Source organism: Apteryx mantelli, chromosome 21, assembly GCF_036417845.1.
Source record: "Apteryx mantelli isolate bAptMan1 chromosome 21, bAptMan1.hap1, whole genome shotgun sequence".
Lineage (NCBI taxonomy): Eukaryota > Metazoa > Chordata > Aves > Apterygiformes > Apterygidae > Apteryx > Apteryx mantelli.
The window spans coordinates 7,090,371-7,111,378 of record NC_089998.1 but is presented as its reverse complement, the minus strand read 5'-3'; the positions used below and the strand labels follow the sequence as shown (position 1 = coordinate 7,111,378).

The following is a 21,008-nucleotide window of genomic DNA, read 5'->3' as shown; positions in this document are numbered from 1 at the left end:
GCTCTGTAGGCTCACACAGGCCTGTGTCGGGTTCCACAGGCTTGTGCCAGGGTCTATTTGCTTGTACTGACTTGTGCCAGGCTCCATGGGCTCCTACGGGCCTCTGCCAGTACTATGGGCTCATACGGGCTCATGCCGGGCTCTACGAGCTCTTATGGGCCTGTGCCGAGCTCTACCCACCCATACGGGCCTGTGTCATGCTCTCTGGGCTCATACGGGTCTGTGCTGGGTTCTACAAGCTCCTACTGGTGCATGCCGGGCTCTACGGGCTCGTATGGGCCTGTGTCAGGCTCTACAGGTTTGTATGGATGGGTTTCGGGCTCTACGGGCTCGAACGGTCTTGTGCTGGGCTCTGTGGTCTCATACAGACTTGTGCGGGGCTCCATGGCCTTGTACGGGCTCGTGCCGGGATCTCCCACCTCATATGTCCAATGCACTTGCTTTATTAACGACAGCAGCATGTTTAAACCTTTTATAGAAACCTCACACATTTGCTTTAGTAATTCAACTTGATTAAGCTAGATTTAAATTTTTCATTTTTCTGGTGATTTCCTTTTATTAATAATTTACTTGCAGAGCATTTACAAATGCTTACGTTAGAAAACCTGTTCTAATTAAATCAAAGGAAAACACTTCTCTTTCTAGGTATATTTTTAAATGTGTGCAAATACTATTAACTCTAGATTACCTTCTGACTCGGAAGTTGTGTATTGCTCCAGGATAGAAAAAGCGTACGCTTGCAATAACAAGCAACATTACGTAATAGTGCCGAGGAGGGATCGTGGAAGTGGAGGCCTCCGCTATCTGAAAGCAAGAAGGATCTTCTTCACCTGTTTCAAACATTGGGCCTATGACACACTGCATATCAATGCCGCATGACACCATGACATTACAGCAGCCTCTGGTGTTTTTTTACTCACGTTAGGTAGGCCTGTTGTCAGCCTGTCAATGCTTTTGGGTTATTTTTAACTCGAATATGCAGCTGAAGCCCAATATCTTAATCCTGGGTCTAGAGGGGGAGCATTGCGGAGGAAAAGTTAGTCAATACCAGCACCAGAGGCAGCTATTGCCTCCTTTCCGGGGAAGCATCCTACCTAAAGGAGCGTTGCAGTAATTGCCTCCCCTACGAGCAGGTTTTCGAAGTTACAAGTCAATCGGTAGCACTAAGACGGAAAACCAGGTGGTTTCCCCAGCACGGCAAACTGGGCCCAGGCTGGGGCCGGCCAGGGGGCTTTTCACCGCAGTGCCCAGCTCCCGCTTGGAGGGGATGTGAAGAAAGCTGCAGCGCCTGAGTTGAGACCTGTCACTCGGTAAATCCCTGTGGTTTTGGCACAACCGCGCGCTTCCCGGGCACCGAGGGCACGGAGCCCCCAGAGCCTCCCCCTCAGCGGCGGCGAGGTGCGAGCGGCGGCCCGGGGGCGGGAGACACCTCGCTCTCCTCAGCGCCCGGCCCGGCCCGCCTCTGCCTGCCCTTCCCTTCCCGCGCGGCTCCCGCCTTTGCCCAGGCGCCTTCCCGCCGCGCCGTTCCCCTCGCAGGGGCCGGGACCCCGCGAGAGGGCGCTGCCGGCGCCGCGCCGCCTCCCGGCGAGGCCGGAGTTTGAAAAAGTGCCGGTTGCCGGCGGCGCCGCGCGCAGCAATGGCGGCGGGGGCCGCGCAGGTGAGCGGGGGGCGCCGACATGGCGGGCGGGCGGGCCGGGGGGGGGCAGCGGCGCCTCCCGCGGGGGGGCGCGGGGGCTCCCCTAAAAACGCTCCCGCTCGCTGGAAGAAACGCGGTTTGGGCTAAATCGGTGCCCGCTGAGAAAAACGAGCCCTTTTTCCCCTTCCTCCCCAGCAGTGAGGGGTCGTGGTGGGGGAGAGGCGGCTGTTCGGGCTGCGTGAAGGGGAGCAGCCAGCCCCCTCGCCGGGAAAGGCGTTAGTTCCTGGGATAAGCGCCCCCGAAGCGGGGGAGATGCCTTCTTCCTTGGGTTGTTTCAAGCTTCATCTGGGGAAAAAAGCCCTGGAGAGCGTGGCATGAAGCGGTGCCAGGCGCTCCCCAGCTCTGTGGCTTTTCTCCTACCCAACTTGGCAGCGGTTGCGTGGCCGATAAGAAAAATCATAACGGGGCTGCAATTGTCCTTTTCCGCATGGGAAAATTTTCCTCTTAACGAGTGAATGTGGTCGGTGCGAGCCTGCCCTGCTCGGGCTTTGTGGCCACAGCGCAGAAGTGGTGCGAAAAATGGGATTTAAAGCGTCTCGGCAAGAGGGGCGGCCAGCGAGGGAGCTCCCTTTGCGGGTTGATCTGTGCTGCTGGTGCAGCTGTAGAGGCCGGAGCTGCTCTGGGCTCGGTGCAGGTGAAGCTCGGCACCAGCCTGGCCACTGCAGCCCAGGGGATGGGGTCTCTCGGGGCTGCGGCCCAAAGGCCTGAGCGCAGCTCTGATGCTGCTTAAATTTTTGCTATCTGGGAAGCAGTCTTGGCGTTTCAGTCCGGCGTGAGCCTAGCTGCAGCCCTGGGTGCAAGTACCAAAGCAAGCTAATTTAGGATAGCTTGGGTGTTCTGCGTTTATGGATGGCGCTGAAGACGTGCCCTGAGGGACTGACCTGCTCCGGGAGCCCGCGAGCAGCAGTGGCAGTATCCAAATGCCCTGCCAGAGTTCCCGAATCTGCTTGCAAAACGCATCAACCCTGGTGCAAAATCAGCTTTCTCATCTTCCTCAGTATTTTATCACCCTGGTGCAAACAGTGTCTATGTTATGGTACCCTCTGATGGATGGAGGAGAAGAAAGGCTCAGCGAGACATACCGTGCTTTTATTCTAAATATATATAGAAAACGAGCATGGTGCATTAGCTGGCGTTCAGGCTAGTCTTGTCAGAGAGTGATGTGGGGGAAAATTCGTCTGGCGACTGCCCAGTCTGCACCTGTTTGTGAATCAATACCCAGGTCTGTGGATTCAGTACCGTTTTCAGCGTTAATCTTGCACCAGCTACTTGTTCCATTGCTCTGGGCAGAGCCAGGGGGTGGATTGCTTACGCCCATTTGCATGGTTGGAGAGAAAATAAATCTGTATGCTTTTCCTAATATTTATTTAAATGAGAGTTACAAATAAACTCCTTTTAGTCACTTACTACAAACTGGATAAAGAGCTTTCTGATTCTCCAGCTTACAGCTAGTAAAGGTTTGCCTGTGACTCAGGAACTCCATGAGTCAAATTCTTCCTCCTGAAGCTTTGGATGTTTTTCAAAGCTCTGGCTTAATTCCTGGCTTTACTAATTGGGCGAGAACTTCCTGGAATCAGGATGTTAGTCTGAAGTTTTTTGTTTTGTTACCGATCTGAACAACTCCTATTTTGGCTATTGTGTGTCTGTTGCAGACCCAACTTGGTTTTAGGCCAATTTTAAAAATAGATTTTTTTCCTTCTTCTTCTTTAATTTAATTATTTTGCCATGACACTGAAATTATAGCAAAAATGGATCAAGGAGATTTGTTTGGATCTTTGAGATGCTTAACAAAACATGGTAATAATGTGACTAAATAATTGTATGTTACTGTGTGAATGGCATGGGCTTTGGATGCATAGCATATTCTTAAAAAGCAGTAACATATATGAGTAATACAAAACCAGTGTGGTTTATTGTTGGAAATGTGGTCAACTGATTAAAGAATCTGAAAGCAAGTCAGGATTCCTGAGTTCTGTCTTTAGTCACTGACACGCTGTTTGATATTAAGTCAGTTAGTGTAGTGGAGCTTGACTGTGCTACCCTTTTTTTTTTGCATTTAAGTGGGGAATATGATGGGCAATTAACGTTAAGCTGTTAACATAGTAATTGCTATGAATGCCTTAAAGCCACTCCTCCTGTTTAAGAGGAAAGCATAAGCACTTGCTTGGATCTGTTTGTTCTGCTGTTAGGTAGCATCTTCAAGGATAAAGCTTTCCCAGCTCCTGTCCGAGTTCAGTGCGTGTTTGGTCAGTGAGATACCCCTGTGCTGCTACTGCCTGGGCTATGGATGTTCAGAGTCTGTAAATGGAGCGTCTCTGTCCAGAGCTCTCGCTGAGGCACGTTTCACCAGAACAAGTAGTATTGTATAAAACAAAGCCAAGAACCAGCCTGAATGCTGCTAATGCAACTCAGAATAATCAACATTTTAAAGAAGCCTTACTGCATGTAAATCACAGGTAGAACAGACATTGGAACGACAGTCTGTGGTTACCTTTTCGGATGCAGCTGAAAGTAAAGCTGACTCTTTGCTTGCTCAGTTGTAAAAAAAGATGTAGGTTTTGCATTTTGCATTATGGGTGTATTGCTGTATCTTAAAAATGGTTGGATGGTGTTATCTCTGTAATCCTCTTGCCCAATACTGCTTGATTGCAGGGCAGCTGTCTCTTGCAGCTGGGCAATGGGGTGAACTTAATGGATCCAAGCTTCCAGCAAAAACTGGAGGGTGAGAAGGAACTAATTCGTCGAGCTATTCAGAAGGAACTGAAAATTAAAGAGGGAGCAGAAAACCTGCGCAAAGTGACAACAGACAAGAAGAATCTTGTGCATATAGAGCATGTTCTGAAATCCTCCAACCAGAAACTGGAGCAACTGCACTGGGAACTTCAGGAACTTAATGCAAGGATTGTAATAACAGAAAAGGAGGAGAGTAAGACAGGTAGGTTTGGGGTCATGATTGACAGAAAAATCCAGTTAGATAGCTTCAGCACTGATTTATTTATTTATTTATTTATTTTCTGTTGAGGGCTCATGAGTAGTGGGAGTTTCTCTTGTGGATACTCAGCTAATGAAATTAGCTGTGCAGTAAAAAGTTGTGATTGGAGCAATCAAGGTGAAAGGAGGCAACATGAGATCAGTGTGGGCAGAGGACCAGCCGAGAGTGCTGGGCATGGATGATGTTCAGGAGTAGGCTGTAGATGGAATTGAAGAGATTTAAACAGAGTTTCTGGGCAGCTGAACATCCAAGTACCTTGTGGGATGAATAAGTATAAAATTGGAAGAGTGCTTGTTAATACTGGGTCACCAATAAACTAGGAAATATTTACGGGTTTGAGCTTAATTTGAAATTGTATTTTGCAGCTAGTTTTGTAGGTGAGATCTTTTTATACCTTATTTTATAGCATAACCTTCTTTTATAGATTGACTTGTCTATAACTGAGTGAGATGATGCAGGAAAAGGTGACTAATGGTATTGATTGTGTTGTTGCACAGATGGCTCTTTATCTCCAGACCCTTGTCTCTGGGAAAGGAACCCAGACCCCATGGCGAGGAAGATTGAAGCTCTGAAAAGGCAGCTGCATGTTGAAATGAAAGTGAAACAAGGAGCTGAGAACATGATCCAGCTGTATTCAAATGCAACATCCAAGGTAAGAAGGAATAAACAACTATGTGGGAATAAGGATTCCTGGAGCACAACTTGTGTTTAAAGTCCAAGCACAATCTCTGTCTGGTGATTGGGATGTGAAAGAAATCCATTTGTGAGGCCTACTTGACTGAATCCTAGCTTTGCATTTTGGTGTTCAGCACTGTGACAGCATGTCGTGTTACTCCATGGGACAACTGGTATTGTGAATGTTTGTGCATTAGACTTGTTGCAACGTGTTAACAGATTTCAAGAGTTTAGTGGGAATCAGAAAGGAATTGGATGGTGCATATTTCATGCATCAAGAGTTTAAGCTAATCTCTAACTACTGGATGTCAGGAGAAGGTTTTCTGGAAGGGTGGCTTATTCCACTTCTGCCTGTGATGTAATTGTCTCTGCCTTTTTCCGAAGTATCTGGTGGTGATCACTGTCAGAGAAAGGCTATTGGATTGGACAGACTAGTGTAATCTGTCAGTTTTGACCCTTTTAGCGGTTCTGACATGGCAGATACCATTGTGCTTCTGCTCTTGAACATTGCTTAGTGGTATTAATCATAGAGGTGGGAATCATGTTGTTTAATGTTAGTTGTCTAAGCTCCTCCTGTAGTCTCAGTGAAAAGTGGTAGGCACCTACAAAGACTACCTTGTCCTGTCATTCTCAGAGATGAATGGTCCTTTGGAAAGACCTACATCTTCCTACTAACTACAGGCTCTACGTGACTACTTTAGTCTAGATGCCTAACAGTTGACTGAATGCCGCCCTAGAAGTGTTAATGCATCTAACCTCAATGTTCATAGTGACTCTAGATTAGAGGTAGTTTTGAGCTGGAGAAGAGCATCTCACAGGAAATGGCATGACAGGAGTACTATCTCTAGAGAAACTGTTTCAAGCCTGGGAAGACAGCAAGGGCAGTGTAAGAGGTACATTCACTGACATCAGAAAAGAAGGTACAAAAGCATTGGTGTTGTACACTGAGTTGGTGTGATGTTTTGATATGACTAGATAGTTCAGGATAGAGCACAGCATGTGGTGTCTCTTTATGTGAGAGATCTTCAGAGATTTACTGGTTTCCTATTCATCCCACTTACTGAGTTTGGCATAATCATATTTAAAAATCAAAAGGATAATTAAAAAAAATCCAAGCTTATTAAGCTTCATAATTCAATAAGACCAGCGGTGTAAAGGGCTGTAATATTTTGATTTGTTCCAAACCTCTGCTCACACAACTCTGTAAGCACAATTGACCAGTGAGCCATAAGTCTCAGTGACTGCAAGATTTGGTATTAACTGGACATATCTGCAAGGCAGACCCTGTCCCTTAGCAACTCACCGTTTTCCCTTGGTGTCATAGTCCAACAAAGGCTCCTTGACCTGTCCTTTCCCTCTACAGATGGAGGTAGGTATCTTAAAGTCCTTGGTCCTCAGCAATGTTTCCTTTACAGAATTGCTTATGTATGATATATCACGATCATTTATGACCCTTCTTTCAGGTACCACCTCACCCTCATCTCTGAACACATCACCGTAATCCATTTTTTAATGAACATGGTCCTTGGTCCTCTCCTTCCATATGTTCTTTTTCTGGCAGGAGCGGAAGCTGCTGGCTACAGCTCAGCAGATGCTTCAGGACAGCAAGACAAAGATTGAAATAATCCGTATGCACATTGTGAAGGTGTCTCAGTCAGCAGGAGGGATAGAAGATGCAGTGGATCCAGCAGGTAAGGTGTTTTAATTAACTGATACATCTCAGCACAGATGTGGCCAAAGCCCCAGGATCCCAAATACTTGATCAGTTTGCATCCTTGTCATGTTTTATCTCCAAAATGGCCAGCGAGGATGGGGACCACCATCAGTGCTTTGGAGCTGCGTATTGAGGAGCTGAGACATCACCTGCGCATTGAAGCTGCTGTAGCTGAGGGGGCAAAAAATGTGCTGAAGATCTTAGGAGGGAGTCGGGTGCAGGATCGCAAGTTTTTGGCTGAGGTAAGCACTTGTTCAGACCTTCTAAAGAGGGCTGTTTCATGCCTCAACATTAATGATTTAGGATGAATGAGCAGAGACATCTGGGAACTTCCCAGATTCATAACTCTTGGTTAATGACTGTCTGTGAGGACCCACTGATTGGGATCACTTTCCCTTCTAGGCATAATATTCCTTGCTTTGGTGAAATTCCTCAGGAACATTGGAAGTGAGCCTGATGGTGTTTCAGGATCTATGGGAAAATATTCCCTCCTATTTTTGATTAGTAAGATATTAGCTAGTCTTTTGTTGAGGCTGGCTTCAGTAGTTCACAAAGTTCTTTTTTTAAAGTACCAGGACCAGGGCTGTTCATTCAAAATTTCTGCCTGTTCTCTGTTCTACTTCATATTGCTAGGCTCAGGGTCGCTTGCAAGAGTCCTCTCAGAAGATTGATCTGCTGCGCTTGTCCTTGGAACATCAGCTTAGTGAACTTTCTCCTGATCACCCTAAGCGAGCACTCATCAAGCAGGAACTAGTAAATACTTCCTCCCTGGGAGCTCAGCATGGCAGCATCCAACCTACTTCAGTCATCAAACCTACAGCTCTTACAGGTACCTAAATCCTGCATGACATGTTGTTGTGGGGAGGATGTTGAAAAGAATGGGTTGCATTTCTTCTTATTATTGTGATGCCTCTTTTCATATGGACGTTTGATTTTTCTCGGAACTGGATCTATTTCTTCTAGGCCAGTAAAAGCTTTCCAATAGTATGGATTTGCAGACTATTAATAGTCTGGGATAGATTTGAGCTACTAACCAAGAAATCATGAACCTGAGAAGTTCTTGGCCCTCTGTGAGGACAGGCTGACTGGAGTCACTTTGCCTTTTTAGGAATAACATTCTTTGCTCTGATGAAATTCCTCAGGTACACTGGAAGTGAGACTGATGGGGTGCCAGAATCTTTTGGAAAATGTTCCAGGACGTTCCCGAATGGCTAGTTCTTCTCCCATATGTGGCAGCCCAAGTGATCTGAGGTCCCTTACCCGAACACGAGTTGGCCTGAGTATCCATGGCCGTAGTGTTGCAGGAAAGTACCTGCGGAATGAAGAGCTATGTAGTGAGTATGGGGTTCTCTGTTGAATCATGAGTGGTGTTTTGGGGCATAGGGTCTCATCTGAATGCTATGTTAGCCTGATAAGAGTGTAATTATGAGAAATCTGTTTTCTGCAAACTTAAGAGAGAGGCTGAATCACATTATGCCTAATCCTCCTAGAACTCTTACATGTTTTCTCCTTTGTCCAGATGAGGTCCTTGCTGTGCTCAAAGTGGACAATAAAGTGGTTGGTCAAACAAATTGGGGACCAGTTAATAACCAGGCGTGGGACCAGAGCTTTGTCATTGAGTTGGACCGGGTAAGACTGCCTTAGATTCCCCTTGTGTTGTATTTGTTTTTCTGTTCCACCTTACCTGGTTTGCTCATTTAGTTGCCGTTCCATTTGATTTAACTCTGTATAGGCACTGTCCCCATGCCCTTTTATGCACCAGTTGTCTTCCCCCCAAGGCAGTGCATCTCTGGCAGAGCTTCAGCCTGAACAGCATCTGTTGTCTCTCTCTCCCTATCTGAGCAGCTTTATTTCATCTCGCCAGCAAAATGGCTCTCACAGGGATTTCTGAAATGGGGAGCAAAGACAGCCATCTCCAAAAGGGTCTGTAGCTGGGAAGGTCTGAAAAGATCAGAAAAAGTGGGGAAACAGAAGGATTAAAGAAGTTTTTCCTTGCATACTGTCTATTTTACTGAATTGTTACAGGGTAAAATAAAGATCTGTTTTGAAAGTTGCTTGGGGAAAAGCTGTGTCTGTGTGCGTCTGTGCGCCCCATGTCCAGAGCACGGGGCAGGATGTGACTGTTGCCTTTTTTTTTTTTTTTTTTTTCCTCCTTTTCTTTTCCTCCCCAGTCTCGTGAGCTAGAAATTGCAGTTTATTGGAGGGACTGGAGAGAACTCTGTGCAGTGAAGTTTTTACGTTTGGATGATTTCCTTGATAATGAACGCCATGGGATGTGCCTCTCCCTTGAACCCCAAGGAGTGCTTTTTGCGGAGGTACAGGTTTCAGCTTTGTTTCTTTTTCAGAGAAGCCTGTCTGTTTAGGGTGCTCCTGCCCTGAAAGCAGCTCTTCAGCCCAGGATACAAGGAGTGGAAGGAGCAATAATCTGGAAGGAACCTGAAATCCTTTAGAATTGGGCACCTGAAATCCTTTAGAATTGGGATCAATATCACATATGAGAACAAAGAGCAACATGATATAATAGGATGTACACATGCCATAGCCTGGAGTGACTCTTCAGAGCTGCTCTGTAATTACATGGGTGCTCTGTGAAATCTGTTGTTTTTTATTTGCTTTCATTATGAGTCATTGGTATGCTTTAATTAAACATATGGCTTAATGGTCATATTTGAATTACACAGACTGTAGAATCAAAGATCCAGATTCCCTCTGGGTATGCTTATTTTGTCATCTTTCTGAGGCTAATAATAAAGAGCTTGAAGTCTCATCAATGAAGAGATCATCCACATAATCCCTTAAAAGCCTCACTACTTTCTCCTTTGTGTTGTGATAAAAGTTTCTGGTCACCTTTCCAAAAGTAGGATCTTGACTTCATACCTCCCATTTGCTCTTTTTAATTAATTTATTTATTCCCATGGGCTAACTGCTTCTTACCCTACAAATGGCTGCATTATACAGCAGTTCTTTATGCATGGCTTTGGGAATTAGTATAACTTTGCTCTTCACTTTTTAGATTTTTCCACATTTCAGGTAGCAGAAAATTCCAGCATCTAAAACCAGAGTTGAAATAACAGATGTTTAGAGGGTGAAGCTAGAATAACACAGTCTGGAGTCTGTCTGCAGGAGTGACTCCTTGCTTACCAAACAGATATGAACGGGGAGTTTGATGAGAGAGCAGGCATGTGTGCAAATTTGTGCTCGCAGGGTAAATGGAGTGTCCTGACAAGTCCCCTTTACTCCTCTGACAGGTGATGTTCTGTAATCCTGTCATTGAGAGAAGGCCCAAGCTGCAGCGACAGAAACGCATTTTCCCCAAACAGAAAGGTAAGCTGCTAGAGAACTGCCTGCTTACTAGCAAGGGTGAGCGGGTTGAGGGCTAAGGTTTGCAGTAGCAGGCTGGCACGCATTCCCCTCCCCTTAAATTTGTGAGACCCATTAAAGTGCTTGCTGATTATTGCGTGTAGGTAGGTGGACTTTATTAGAATGTGGAAGTTCGTTCTGTCGCAAAGTGCAGGCAGCCTGGCTGCAGTATGCTATGTAATGTTGTGATATTGCAGCAGTATTTCTACTCATAATTAACAGTGTCAGGAAGATATAATTACTAGCTTTTTAACAGACTTCTTAGCACAGCTTGAGTATTGGATATTGCTAATTTAATCAGCAATGCTGCTACTGATGAAAGAACAGGTATTGGAAGATTTTCTGGAAAACTCTGAATTACAGAAGACTGTAGCATGAACAGACTGCTGATTGTCTGTCAAAGCTTTAGAGTTGGCGTCTCAGTCAGATTAATAGTTTAGGGTCTTGAATAACTTGTGTATTTGTTTTTGTCAGCACATTTTTTCCTGTTAGTCTAGATAAGGTAAGACTTTTTATACTGAGGACTCTTGGCAGTGGGGATAAACTAAATTCCATATTTATATTCTTCAAGAGGTGGTAAAAATAATGAAAAGATCACATATGTTTTAGTGTTTGTAAGATGTTTTCAGAAACTTTCAGTTAACAGGCTGCATGATTAAAATGCAGTGTAGAAATAGAAGAAAACTTGGCTAAAATAGAATATTTTTTAATATCTTATGTAACCTTCACTTGAGGATTATGTTATGACATTATAGGGAGCCGAACTTGGTGGAACAGATCTACTGTTTCACCTATCACTATTAAATGTTCTTCTCCAAAAGAAAGCCTGTTTTCCCTAGGGTGGATTGCCTTTAACTCATGGGTATTTGGGTGAAAAAGGTAATTTAACAATTCATGGGATTGTAATTTGTGCATTGTAACCTCATTGGTGTTTGGACGCTGACTCTTCCAGGGAAAGAATTTCTCCGAGCTTCTCAAATGAACATAAATGTTGCAGCTTGGGGTCGCCTGATGATGAGTTTCCTCCCTCCATGTAGTTCTATGAGCAGTCTGAGCCCCTCACTTCATGATCCCGTTCATACAGACTTCTCTCCAGTTCCTCTGCAAAGTCCTATTGATTCAGTGTCCAAACTGGCTAGGTAAGTCCTTTTCTGAGTATTGCTAGATGACAATCTGGAATGGGCATAGAATAGATCTTAAAATACGGTTGCAGCTTTCTAAAGTGGTGGAAGATCTTGATGCAAAAGTTTTATTTGTGGAACTTAATTCATAATTTTAAGGAAAGGCAATGCTGCCTGAAGTTATGTGGTTTTAGTGGGATGTTCATTACTGCCTGGCTAGTTCTGGTTGATTGTTAGCAGTTGGACTGATTTCCAGAATCGCTATCCTACTGAGCAGTGTATTCCAGACCAGGGGAACCTCAGCAGCTTTCTTATCCTCTGCAGTAAGAGCTGTGGGCATAAAAGTGGTGATAAGTAAATGCCATGATAAAGAAGAAACTAAAGCAGATTCTCGAAAGTTGTTTTATATACACAGAAAGATGTTCTAGTTCTGCACTGTAAGGGAAGGAAACTCCACTCATTCAGTGTCTTTACCTGCATAGTAATTGAACTCTATGCAAGGTCACAATGTGATTGTTATAGTAAAAACATGCTCCTCTTTCATGGGATTACATGTACCCCAACCATGAGCCTAACGTATCATTCAAAAGTTACATAAATAAGCTTTTAAATATTCTATAGAAGAAAATGCTCTAAATAATAGTTTCTCTAAAATTGTTGAAATTAATTGTTAGAGAATTCGTTATTCTCTAGAAGAGACTATTCCCACTGATCCACAAGATCTTGCAAAGAAAAAAAGATCAAGCCAACTGCTGTGATGCTATTAGAATCCAGGTTTGTTTTAAATTCTTGATCAGTGAATCACTTATTTCTAAGTACTGGTCTAGCGTTAACTTCATAGCATCAGCGGTCTGGGGATGGAACATGATTCTAACCATCAATGGCTTAATTTAACCATCAACAGCTTAATGACTCATTTTCTTTTAATTCAGAGGAGTATATTTCTTTTTGATACTTCATAGACTTGTGGTGTGAATCAAGGAGTCCTCTTGTCCAATGTGTTGGAATGAACTAAACTTTGTTATATAGCTTCCAGTGATATATTTGTGCCTGTGTACAATGTTGTGCTCCAAGGCAATCTCCTTAAATTTTGTCTTATAAATGCAGTGACTTTCCTGTGGCTAAGCTTACGTTTGATGATGAAGCTCCACCCAAGCCTCCACGCCTTTTTCTGATGGCCAACTCCAAAGAATCAGCACCATCTCCTGCAGACTCTCCGGTAATCAGCTGGGTCAATAGGAAGTTTTTTCTTTTCTTCCAGGGCTCAGTAGTTCTTACTTTTTTGGAGAAAATTTGGAGAAATACTGGAGAAATTAGCTATACTTCAGGCAGGTACCTCCTTATTAAATGAATTATTTCCAGAGATTCAGAGTCCAATGAGCTATTTTGGCACAGGGTCTGCGGGAAAGTACTGCATCCATATATATAATCCTTTTTTTTTTTTTTTTTTTTTTTAACTATTATTATAAGTTGCCTTTTCTGGAGAAGCAAAATGGGTATGAGAATACTATTATTATGGTTCAGACAATTCACTGGTGTACGGGAATAGTCTTATGTGGCCATAGATGATCTGTTTTCATGCTGCTCCTCTCCCAGCAGAGGTGACAACTAATTGCACCATAGCAAGGACTGTGGCCATGCTGGATGGGGACACAGGAAGAAGTTAGGATGTGGGTGTTCAGGTCTGATTTGGTGATTCCGGAGAATGACATACAGTAACTTTCTCTCGGTTCCTAGTGTCTGAAGAGGCTGCATGTTGAGGAGAAGTATTGCAACTCTGCTGTAACAGGATTTCCAATCCAGGCATCTCTAAGGTAATGGTGGACAGCACGGGCTGTCTTGGGTCACAAGTTAAAGAGGCACCGGGCTGAAATATTTGGGCGTGCAGTCTAAAATTGTCCAAAAGATATACTCTGGATTTTCAGCAGCAGACTCTTAGTGCCAAGTGTAGACAGTACCAGGAAAAGTCTGCACTGTACTGTACTTGTCCAAATATCTGCTGTGCCTTGTCTGCTTGTTAACCCCAATACTTACCCTTTTAATAGACTCTGCAGTACAATGTAACAGGTGATTTTAGTAGAAGGTAAAATCACTCAACTGTCTTCAAGTCGTTCTTCATGTTTAAGTGTTGGAAGTTTTCTGGTGTAGCATATTTAGACATGTCTGAATTTGAAGTAGAATATTTCAAAAACACTTTTGGTACTCCTTACACTCTTCTGTTTCTGTTGGTATGCAAGATACATTGTCTTTCATTACATAGGGAGGCATAAAACAGCAAGTTGTTTATAGTCTATGGCAGTTATATATAACATGTATACAACAAGGATACATAGTAGTAAATATACCTAAAACAGGGCAAGTAAAAAAATTAATATTGGTGAACAAATACAGACTGAAAAAGCACACATAACAAAATTTATCTAAGCTATTCGCATGGTTTAAGTACTTCATATGTGGGATCATAGAATTACGTTCATAAGGTCATGGTCACTTTCGAGGGGTCCCATCTTCAAAACCCTGTAGCAAAGATGCAGTCAGGCACCTATCTACCTTCTCTCTGAGAATACTGAGGAGGGAGTACATACAGAGCCCTTCATTTCACTCACCAGAGGAGTATGGAACATCTGCTCCCTTTTAAAGATGATCCTGGACTAAAGCTTTTAATTGCTTTTTTGTTATTCTTTCCAAGCAATTCTGCAGCCTGAGTTTCCTTGGTAACACCCTGTGGCTGACATAACATTCTATAGCATCTCTTTATTCAGCTACATATTTTTTTTTCCAGCAACATCTTATGTCTGTTGTTTTTTCCCTGTTTCATTTTCAATTCCCCTTTGAGAGCTTCTTTTCTCCATATCTGTGTCCTACTGGCACTTGATACGTACACGCTCATGTCTGATTATCACAATTGCTGTTGAGCCTGCTGAAAGGAGTGTAGGCAAAATTGAATTTTACTACCCCAAGGATGGGAAGTAACAGAGAGAGTGAGCGTTGGAGAGGCAAAATTGTTTCTCCTGTTGCCAGTAGGGATGGAAGGCAGAAACTGCTACCGCGGGGAGCAGTTTCCTCAACTTAGGGTTCCCTGCTCCCTTCCTCAGCGGCACAGCAGCAGCAAGCCTAACTTTCCAGCATTTCAGCCTAGGAGAGGAGTGGCTGAGGCAGCTCTTCACTTTGCCCATTTGCTCTACAGAGCTTCCCCTTCTATCACAAGTACACGCTCCTTTGGTATCGGCTCAGCAATTTTGCTGTGTTTGCCTGCAGGAAAAGGACAGTTCAGCTTGAGGATTTTCACTGTATCGCCATGCTGGGACGTGGACACTTCGGGAAGGTAGGGTAGAAATGCAGGCTCTGTGGAAGAGGGTGGTAGGACTGTGGGTATGAAGATGGGCTTCTGCCTCAGAGTTTGAATACAAACGTAGTACCAAGAGGTTTGTTGCAGTGCAGATATACAGAACAAACTTAACCCAACCACAGAAGCAGTCAATGCTCCTGTCAACCATCAAAACACCTGAGGATTTTTGGCTTCAAATCCTGGATAAAACTCTGGGAACTGACAAAATCACTTCATAAAGCCCATCAATACCCTTCCTTTCATTATAAACTGCAATCACTAGTGGAATAGCTTCATTGCTAAAAACTGCATGCATAGCTGCTTGCTGCGAGAGCTCTGAGGTGTTCTCAAAGCACTGGGCCAGCTGTGATGCTGCTGTTTCCGAAAAGAATGCAACTTACAGCAGCATCCTTCTGAACCACTGCAGCGCAAGGAGCAGAAAGGAAGTGCTCCGTCTTTGGAGTTGCTTGAGCTTGGTTTTGAGAATGACTGTCTGGAATGGATGGAAGTAGTTTGTGACAATGGGGGTCAAAGTAATCCAATAAGGAAATGTCAGAATTGTTCGGAGTACAGCATTTCTGTTATCTTTCAGGTGCTGCTGGCCCAATACAAAGCAACTGGGAAGCTGTATGCTATCAAAGCCTTGAAGAAAAAAGATATTATTAATAGAGATGAAATTGATAGGTGAGCTTTGTTTAGAGATGGTACTATTGCCGGACGCTGCAGTGTCACAGCTGTGGTCAACTGTTAGTAGGTATGATGCCTACTAGTCTTGGTACTATTAAGGTTATGATTGGCCTTAAAACTAAAATCAGAAATAGCAGGAAGCTTATAACAGTGCTGCTTCCTAGCTTCTGGTGGAATAATACTCACCTGAAGAACAGACTAAAACTCAAGGATTGGAAGCATATAAGATAAATATTTGTATAAGACCACTTTTTTTTATTTCTGCAGCATAAGGTGTAAAGATTTCCTCCTTCATTCTGTCTTTCTCAGAACTTTCTGCCAAGCTTTAACACTGACATTTTTGTTCTTTGAATCCTGGCAGCTTGAACTGTGAGAAGCGAATCTTTGAAGTGGTCAATTCTTCTGATCATCCATTCCTTGTGAATATGTTTGCCTGTTTTCAGACACCTCATCATGCTTGTTTTGTGATGGAATATACCCCAGGTGGTGATCTTATGATGCGCATACACGAAGATATCTTTCCAGAGCATATGGCACGGTGAGTTAGAGTTAGTCTATTTTCCAGGCACTGTAAATTTTTAACTTGGTTCTCATATATCTTTCCTGAAAACTATTCCTCTTTTTTAGGTTTTATACAGCCTGTGTAGTCTTGGGGCTCCAGTTCTTGCATGGGAAGAAAATTATTTATAGGTAATGCAGCAAAAAATCAAGTATAAGACACTTCAGCAACCTGAAGGTTTATTTTTCCTGTAGCTACATGTCTGGAGCTCACTGTCTTGCTGGGGTTCCTGATCCTTCTGTCTTTTTTTTATTTTCCCCATCTCCTGTTGCTATCGGTGCATGTTCATCATTCATGTCTTTGTTACCTAAGGTAAAGAAAGTCATCTAGAAGATATTCATCTGACATGTTGCAGGTGATTCATCTTCTGTGACATGTCAGTACATTCTGGGGGGCACCTGTAAGTCATTGCTTTCTTTTTGATTGAGACAGTTGAGTAATTCTCCTGTTGTTGTGGGATGCCCTTTTAGCAGATGAATAAGCCCTACCCAGCTCTAAGCTGCTTTGTGAGCCTTTCATTAAGAGCAAAATGTCAGTAAAATAGCCTTTGGGGGGAATCTTTCAAATATTATTTAACTTTATTCTCTTTACTAAAATCTAGTTTCTGCCTCTTGCAAAAAAGCTGTTGGATGGCAATCCTCATCCACTGTTTTCTTTCCCTTCCTTTGCCCTCAGGGATCTGAAATTGGATAATCTACTTTTAGATGTTGAAGGCTTTGTGAAGATCGCAGATTTTGGACTGTGTAAGGAAGGTGAGTCATTCTGGTGAAGCCAAAGTTGAGCCATCAGGATGAAGTTTAGGATCTGCACTCTGGTAATGTGTTTGCAAATACAAATACTGAGGTGGCTCTGTTTAACTGTTGTGTTTATTCCTATCTAAAGAAATCTCATCTGTCTGGCCATGATGAACTAGGAAAGAGTATTTTGTCCTCTGCTCTTCAGGAAACTTATCAAGGAGTTTACAGTATACTTGTTTGCCCAAAGGAGCCAGGATATGGAGTAGTTCAAGATGCGTTCCTGAGTGAGCAGTGGGGTCTCCAGGAAGTTTCCTCATTCTTTGCTGCTTTTTTAAAGCATTGTCTGTGTATTTCTTACTTTGAGTTTTCTAAGCTGAGACTCAAGAGTTGTTGCTGGGAGCCTCAGGCTCCATTCTTCCTAAATGGCATTTACAAGCACAGATGAGAGCTCTTGCACAGTTAAGGACATTAGTTTCTCAATATGGCTTTCAAAGGATAGGACTGCATGTGACCCATTTAGAAATGTGTGCTGGATTTTACAACACTTTTTTTTTTCCCCCCTACAGGAATGGGTTTTGGAGACCATACAAACACCTTCTGTGGCACTCCTGAATTCCTGGCTCCAGAAGTCCTGACAGATGTTTCGTACACTCGGGCAGTAGACTGGTGGGGATTGGGCGTCCTCATTTATGAGATGCTTGTTGGTGAGGTAAGATCACCTTTCTCTAACGGGGTCTCACCAAGCAGCCTTGGGGAGAATTGTACCTGACTCTGTGAGGTAAAATTTTGGTGAAAGTGGCCAACAGCCATTCAGGTGTTTAAAATAACTTCAGGCATGTTTGGGAGTTCCTCATGCGTTCAAACTATGAGTCTTCTAATTGCCTCTGTTTTTTGAAAACAGCTCTAACAGTCTGATATCCCCAGTCTTACCCTTGGCCTTTTTGCCACTAACACTTAGTATTTCTATCACATTTTTCTCATTCATATTGCCTGCCAAACACTAGTTAATCCCTACAACTTCCTCCTAGTCTCATCTCTGTTTTGAGGTGAGAAACAGGTGCTATGTGGGTTAAATAATAAAATGTCATAATTGCAGTCACCATTCCCTGGAGATGATGAGGAAGAAGTCTTTGACAGTATTGTCAATGATGAAGTCCGGTATCCGCGATTCCTTTCATCTGAGGCACTTTCTATAATCAGCAAGGTAATGGGCTGGGGGTTCTCCATGATCCTGAGAAATCTGCATTTATCATAAGTAGATCCAGAGGGATATTGTTCAGGCCAGGTAGCATCTATGTGTGTAATCTGGAGCTGCCTACACAGGCTAAGGAAACATTTAAAATTTACGTATTATAGTTATTTTCCCTTTTTTTCTTTCTACAAAATGCTACTCTTCTGGCTAAGGATGACTAAGCAGGCTTCTTACTGAGGTCTATTGCTGCTAATTCTGAAATGGAGAAGCATTGATTCAAGGGCAGGAATGTCAGAGTAATTTGGAGATGGTTTGATCAGTTTTTAAATGTGATCCGTTCATCATGTGTGCACGATTAAGATGAGATGCTACATGCAGTTTATAGCAGCTATCTTATTGATATTAGCAAGTTGTATGCAAGGAACTATGTCTGAGCTATTACCAGCAGTTTACGACCTTGCTGCAAAAGGAGTGTGGCAAGATACTGAAGGCTTCCATCTCTCTTTTTTTCCCCCCCTCTGGAGCGTTATTTCTGTCCATCCTTGTTCCAGTTGTTTAATTTTGGACTGATTTTTCTTGCAGCTGCTTCGGAAATGTCCAGAGCGTAGACTGGGAGCAGGGGAAAGAGATGCAGAGGAGATTAAAATCCAGGCTTTTTTTAAGGTAGGAGCTCCCTTTATCCTTCCCCTTCAGCTCTTGTATTTGAGCTGAGAGTGATTTGCTTTCTGTTGGTATTGAGGCAAATTTCCATTAGTTATCAGTGAGATCTTAATGGCAGCTTCTGTTGCATCTTGTTGCTCTAGTCAGGAATAAGTGTTTCAAGTTATGTTGGAAATGACATTCCCCAAGTGTGTTTTCTGGGATCTGTAAGCTTCCAGGACCAGTTGTTATTTCTGATTGTGCTACTTCTATGTATAAATACACCTACCTTCTGAGCCATCAGCAAATACCCCTTTTTAGCTCAAACTGCAGCAGTCAAAAATGCTGTCTAGTGATGACAGTGATTGCCAGTTACTCTGATGGCACCTGCATTTGCAGGATATACATGAATCATAAGAGAAATTGAGGTTAAAGACGCATTTGCTTTGGTTCAAGGGTGCATGGCTGTCTAGGCAAAGATGTTGTTAGAAGTTATTAGCCTCACAGCATCTGGCTGGCTTTGCACTGGGGTAAACAAAGAACTCTAATGTTGGCAGAAATCGCTGGGTAAGTCTGCTGATATGCCTGGCCATGGCTGCAGTTTAGTTTTGTCCCTACTGAATATAGTTTGAGCTGTAGCATGTTCTGATGCACAGCCTTAGGCTATGTAGAATCTCTGTATTATCTGGCCTGCACCAACTTTGCTGTTTGTCTTGGTTTTTTTTTTTTTTTTTTTTTTTTGCTTAGTAGAAATTAGGCTTGTTGCAAATGATCTGGGAGGCGGGCTGCAATCCTTCCTCTTACTTTCTATCTCACATTTCATAAATAATCTTAGTGGTAATAATCAGGCCTGTTTGCTTTGTTCTTTCCAGGAAATTGATTGGGATGCCTTGCTTGCCAGGAAACTGAAGCCCCCTTTTGTGCCCACTTTAAGAGCTCCAACTGACATTAGCAACTTTGATGAAGAGTTTACATCGCAAAAGCCAATTCTGACTCCTCCAGAGGAGGCTGCTCTCCTAACCCGTAAGGAGCAGGCTGTCTTCAAGGATTTTGACTTTGTCTCCACACACCTTTTGGATGTTTGACTGATGTGCTGTAAGAAATCTGAACGAGTTGTTACCATCATGAGCGTTTGTAGAAACAACTTGACATGGGCAATGGAAAAGTCGGAAGAATTCATAGAACTGGTAGTGCTGATGACCGTAGGAAGACAGTGTCTTGCAAGCTGAGTTGCTCTACTGTGTTTTTTCAGTCTCAGTTTTTGGAGGGATACTGGATGTGAATTACCTTAAGAAGTAGTCCATTTTTGACTGGGTGTGTCATCTGCCACTGAATAGATAAGGAATTTTGGAATTTAAACTGGACTTAATGAAATCAAATCTTCTCTGCACCCCAGGCTACTCTTTGCAAAGAGCCTCAGTAAGTGGCATAGCTCTTTTAAGTTGCATGATAGCAGGGGGAATGACTACATCCTGCCTGTTTTCTAGAAGAGATATGCAATGTTCCCTCTTTGTAATGTTTTTTATCCATTCCTATTCATAGGTATGTATGCAAGGGAAGGAATGGATTTTAATACAACCAAAATAATGAAGTTTGGGTTTGATAATGATCCAAATGAACTATCTTAAGGAAGAAGACTTCTACTTATTTGATGATGCTAAATCTTAGCTATTGTTTTTAATGAGATAAAAACCCCACAGCTTTGCACATGCTATTTTTTTTGAAAATAAAGATACTTTTCCTTATAATGAAGTCCCAGCTTTTCATCTCGGTGTTAGTTAGCTGAATGTGTTTCAGATCAGGGCTAACCATGTTCTGCTCAACAGAAAAGTATTTTATTTTTCTGTGTAAATGTCATGGTAGTATTTTCTTTCTTCCCTCCTTCTTTCTCAGTCCAGTTTTCTGTGTACATATTGCATGATGTGATCACCTATCACATCCAAATGATTGCAGGCAAGTTCTCTTTGATGTTTTTATCTATGTGTATATCCTATATCTTTTTTGGAACAGCTAATATAATGACAATTTTAATACTGGAAAAATAATAAGCTTAAGTTTATTTCATTTGTCTGGTAACCTATCATGTGTAGTTAGCACTTGATAAGATGCATTTTCTTCTCCTAGATTCATTATACTAGCTTGTAGGGCAAAACAGGGAAGGGTATCTAGAAAGGAAATATCCCCCTGAAAACAAATAGGCACACAGAGCTATTACTCTTTGGTTTATCTTCAACAGAAGTAGACAGAAGCTGAACTATCACAACTGTGCTATTTCTGGAGATAAGGCTGGGGTGCAGTCAGTGAGTAG

General features: G+C 43.0%; 1 protein-coding gene across 1 annotated transcript; it reads left to right on the top strand.

The window, feature by feature from the left end:
* Positions 1-1,636: 1,636 nt before the first annotated feature.
* PKN3 (protein kinase N3) lies at positions 1,637-20,448 on the top strand. Its single transcript, XM_067309358.1, has 22 exons — positions 1,637-1,657; positions 4,349-4,631; positions 5,186-5,340; positions 6,925-7,054; positions 7,168-7,319; positions 7,711-7,906; positions 8,220-8,411; positions 8,597-8,706; positions 9,249-9,392; positions 10,326-10,401; positions 11,390-11,576; positions 12,666-12,777; positions 13,296-13,372; positions 14,817-14,883; positions 15,479-15,570; positions 15,935-16,111; positions 16,201-16,263; positions 16,808-16,884; positions 17,436-17,578; positions 17,966-18,073; positions 18,644-18,724; positions 19,573-20,448. Exons 1-22 carry the CDS (start codon positions 1,637-1,639, stop codon positions 19,783-19,785), a joined length of 2,856 nt encoding a protein of 951 aa, XP_067165459.1. The 3' UTR covers positions 19,786-20,448.
* Positions 20,449-21,008: the final 560 nt, after the last annotated feature.

What these genes read in the sequence shown, in the direction of transcription:
- PKN3 (XM_067309358.1), top strand. Translation starts at nt 1,637, where the DNA reads ATGGCGGCGGGGGCCGCGCAG. An exon ending in TTGTCATTGAGTTGGACCGG is followed by an intron (nt 8,707 to 9,248) that starts GTAAGACTGCCT and finishes TTTCCTCCCCAG; the next exon opens with TCTCGTGAGCTAGAAATTGC. An exon ending in CATTTTCCCCAAACAGAAAG is followed by an intron (nt 10,402 to 11,389) that starts GTAAGCTGCTAG and finishes TGACTCTTCCAG; the next exon opens with GGAAAGAATTTCTCCGAGCT.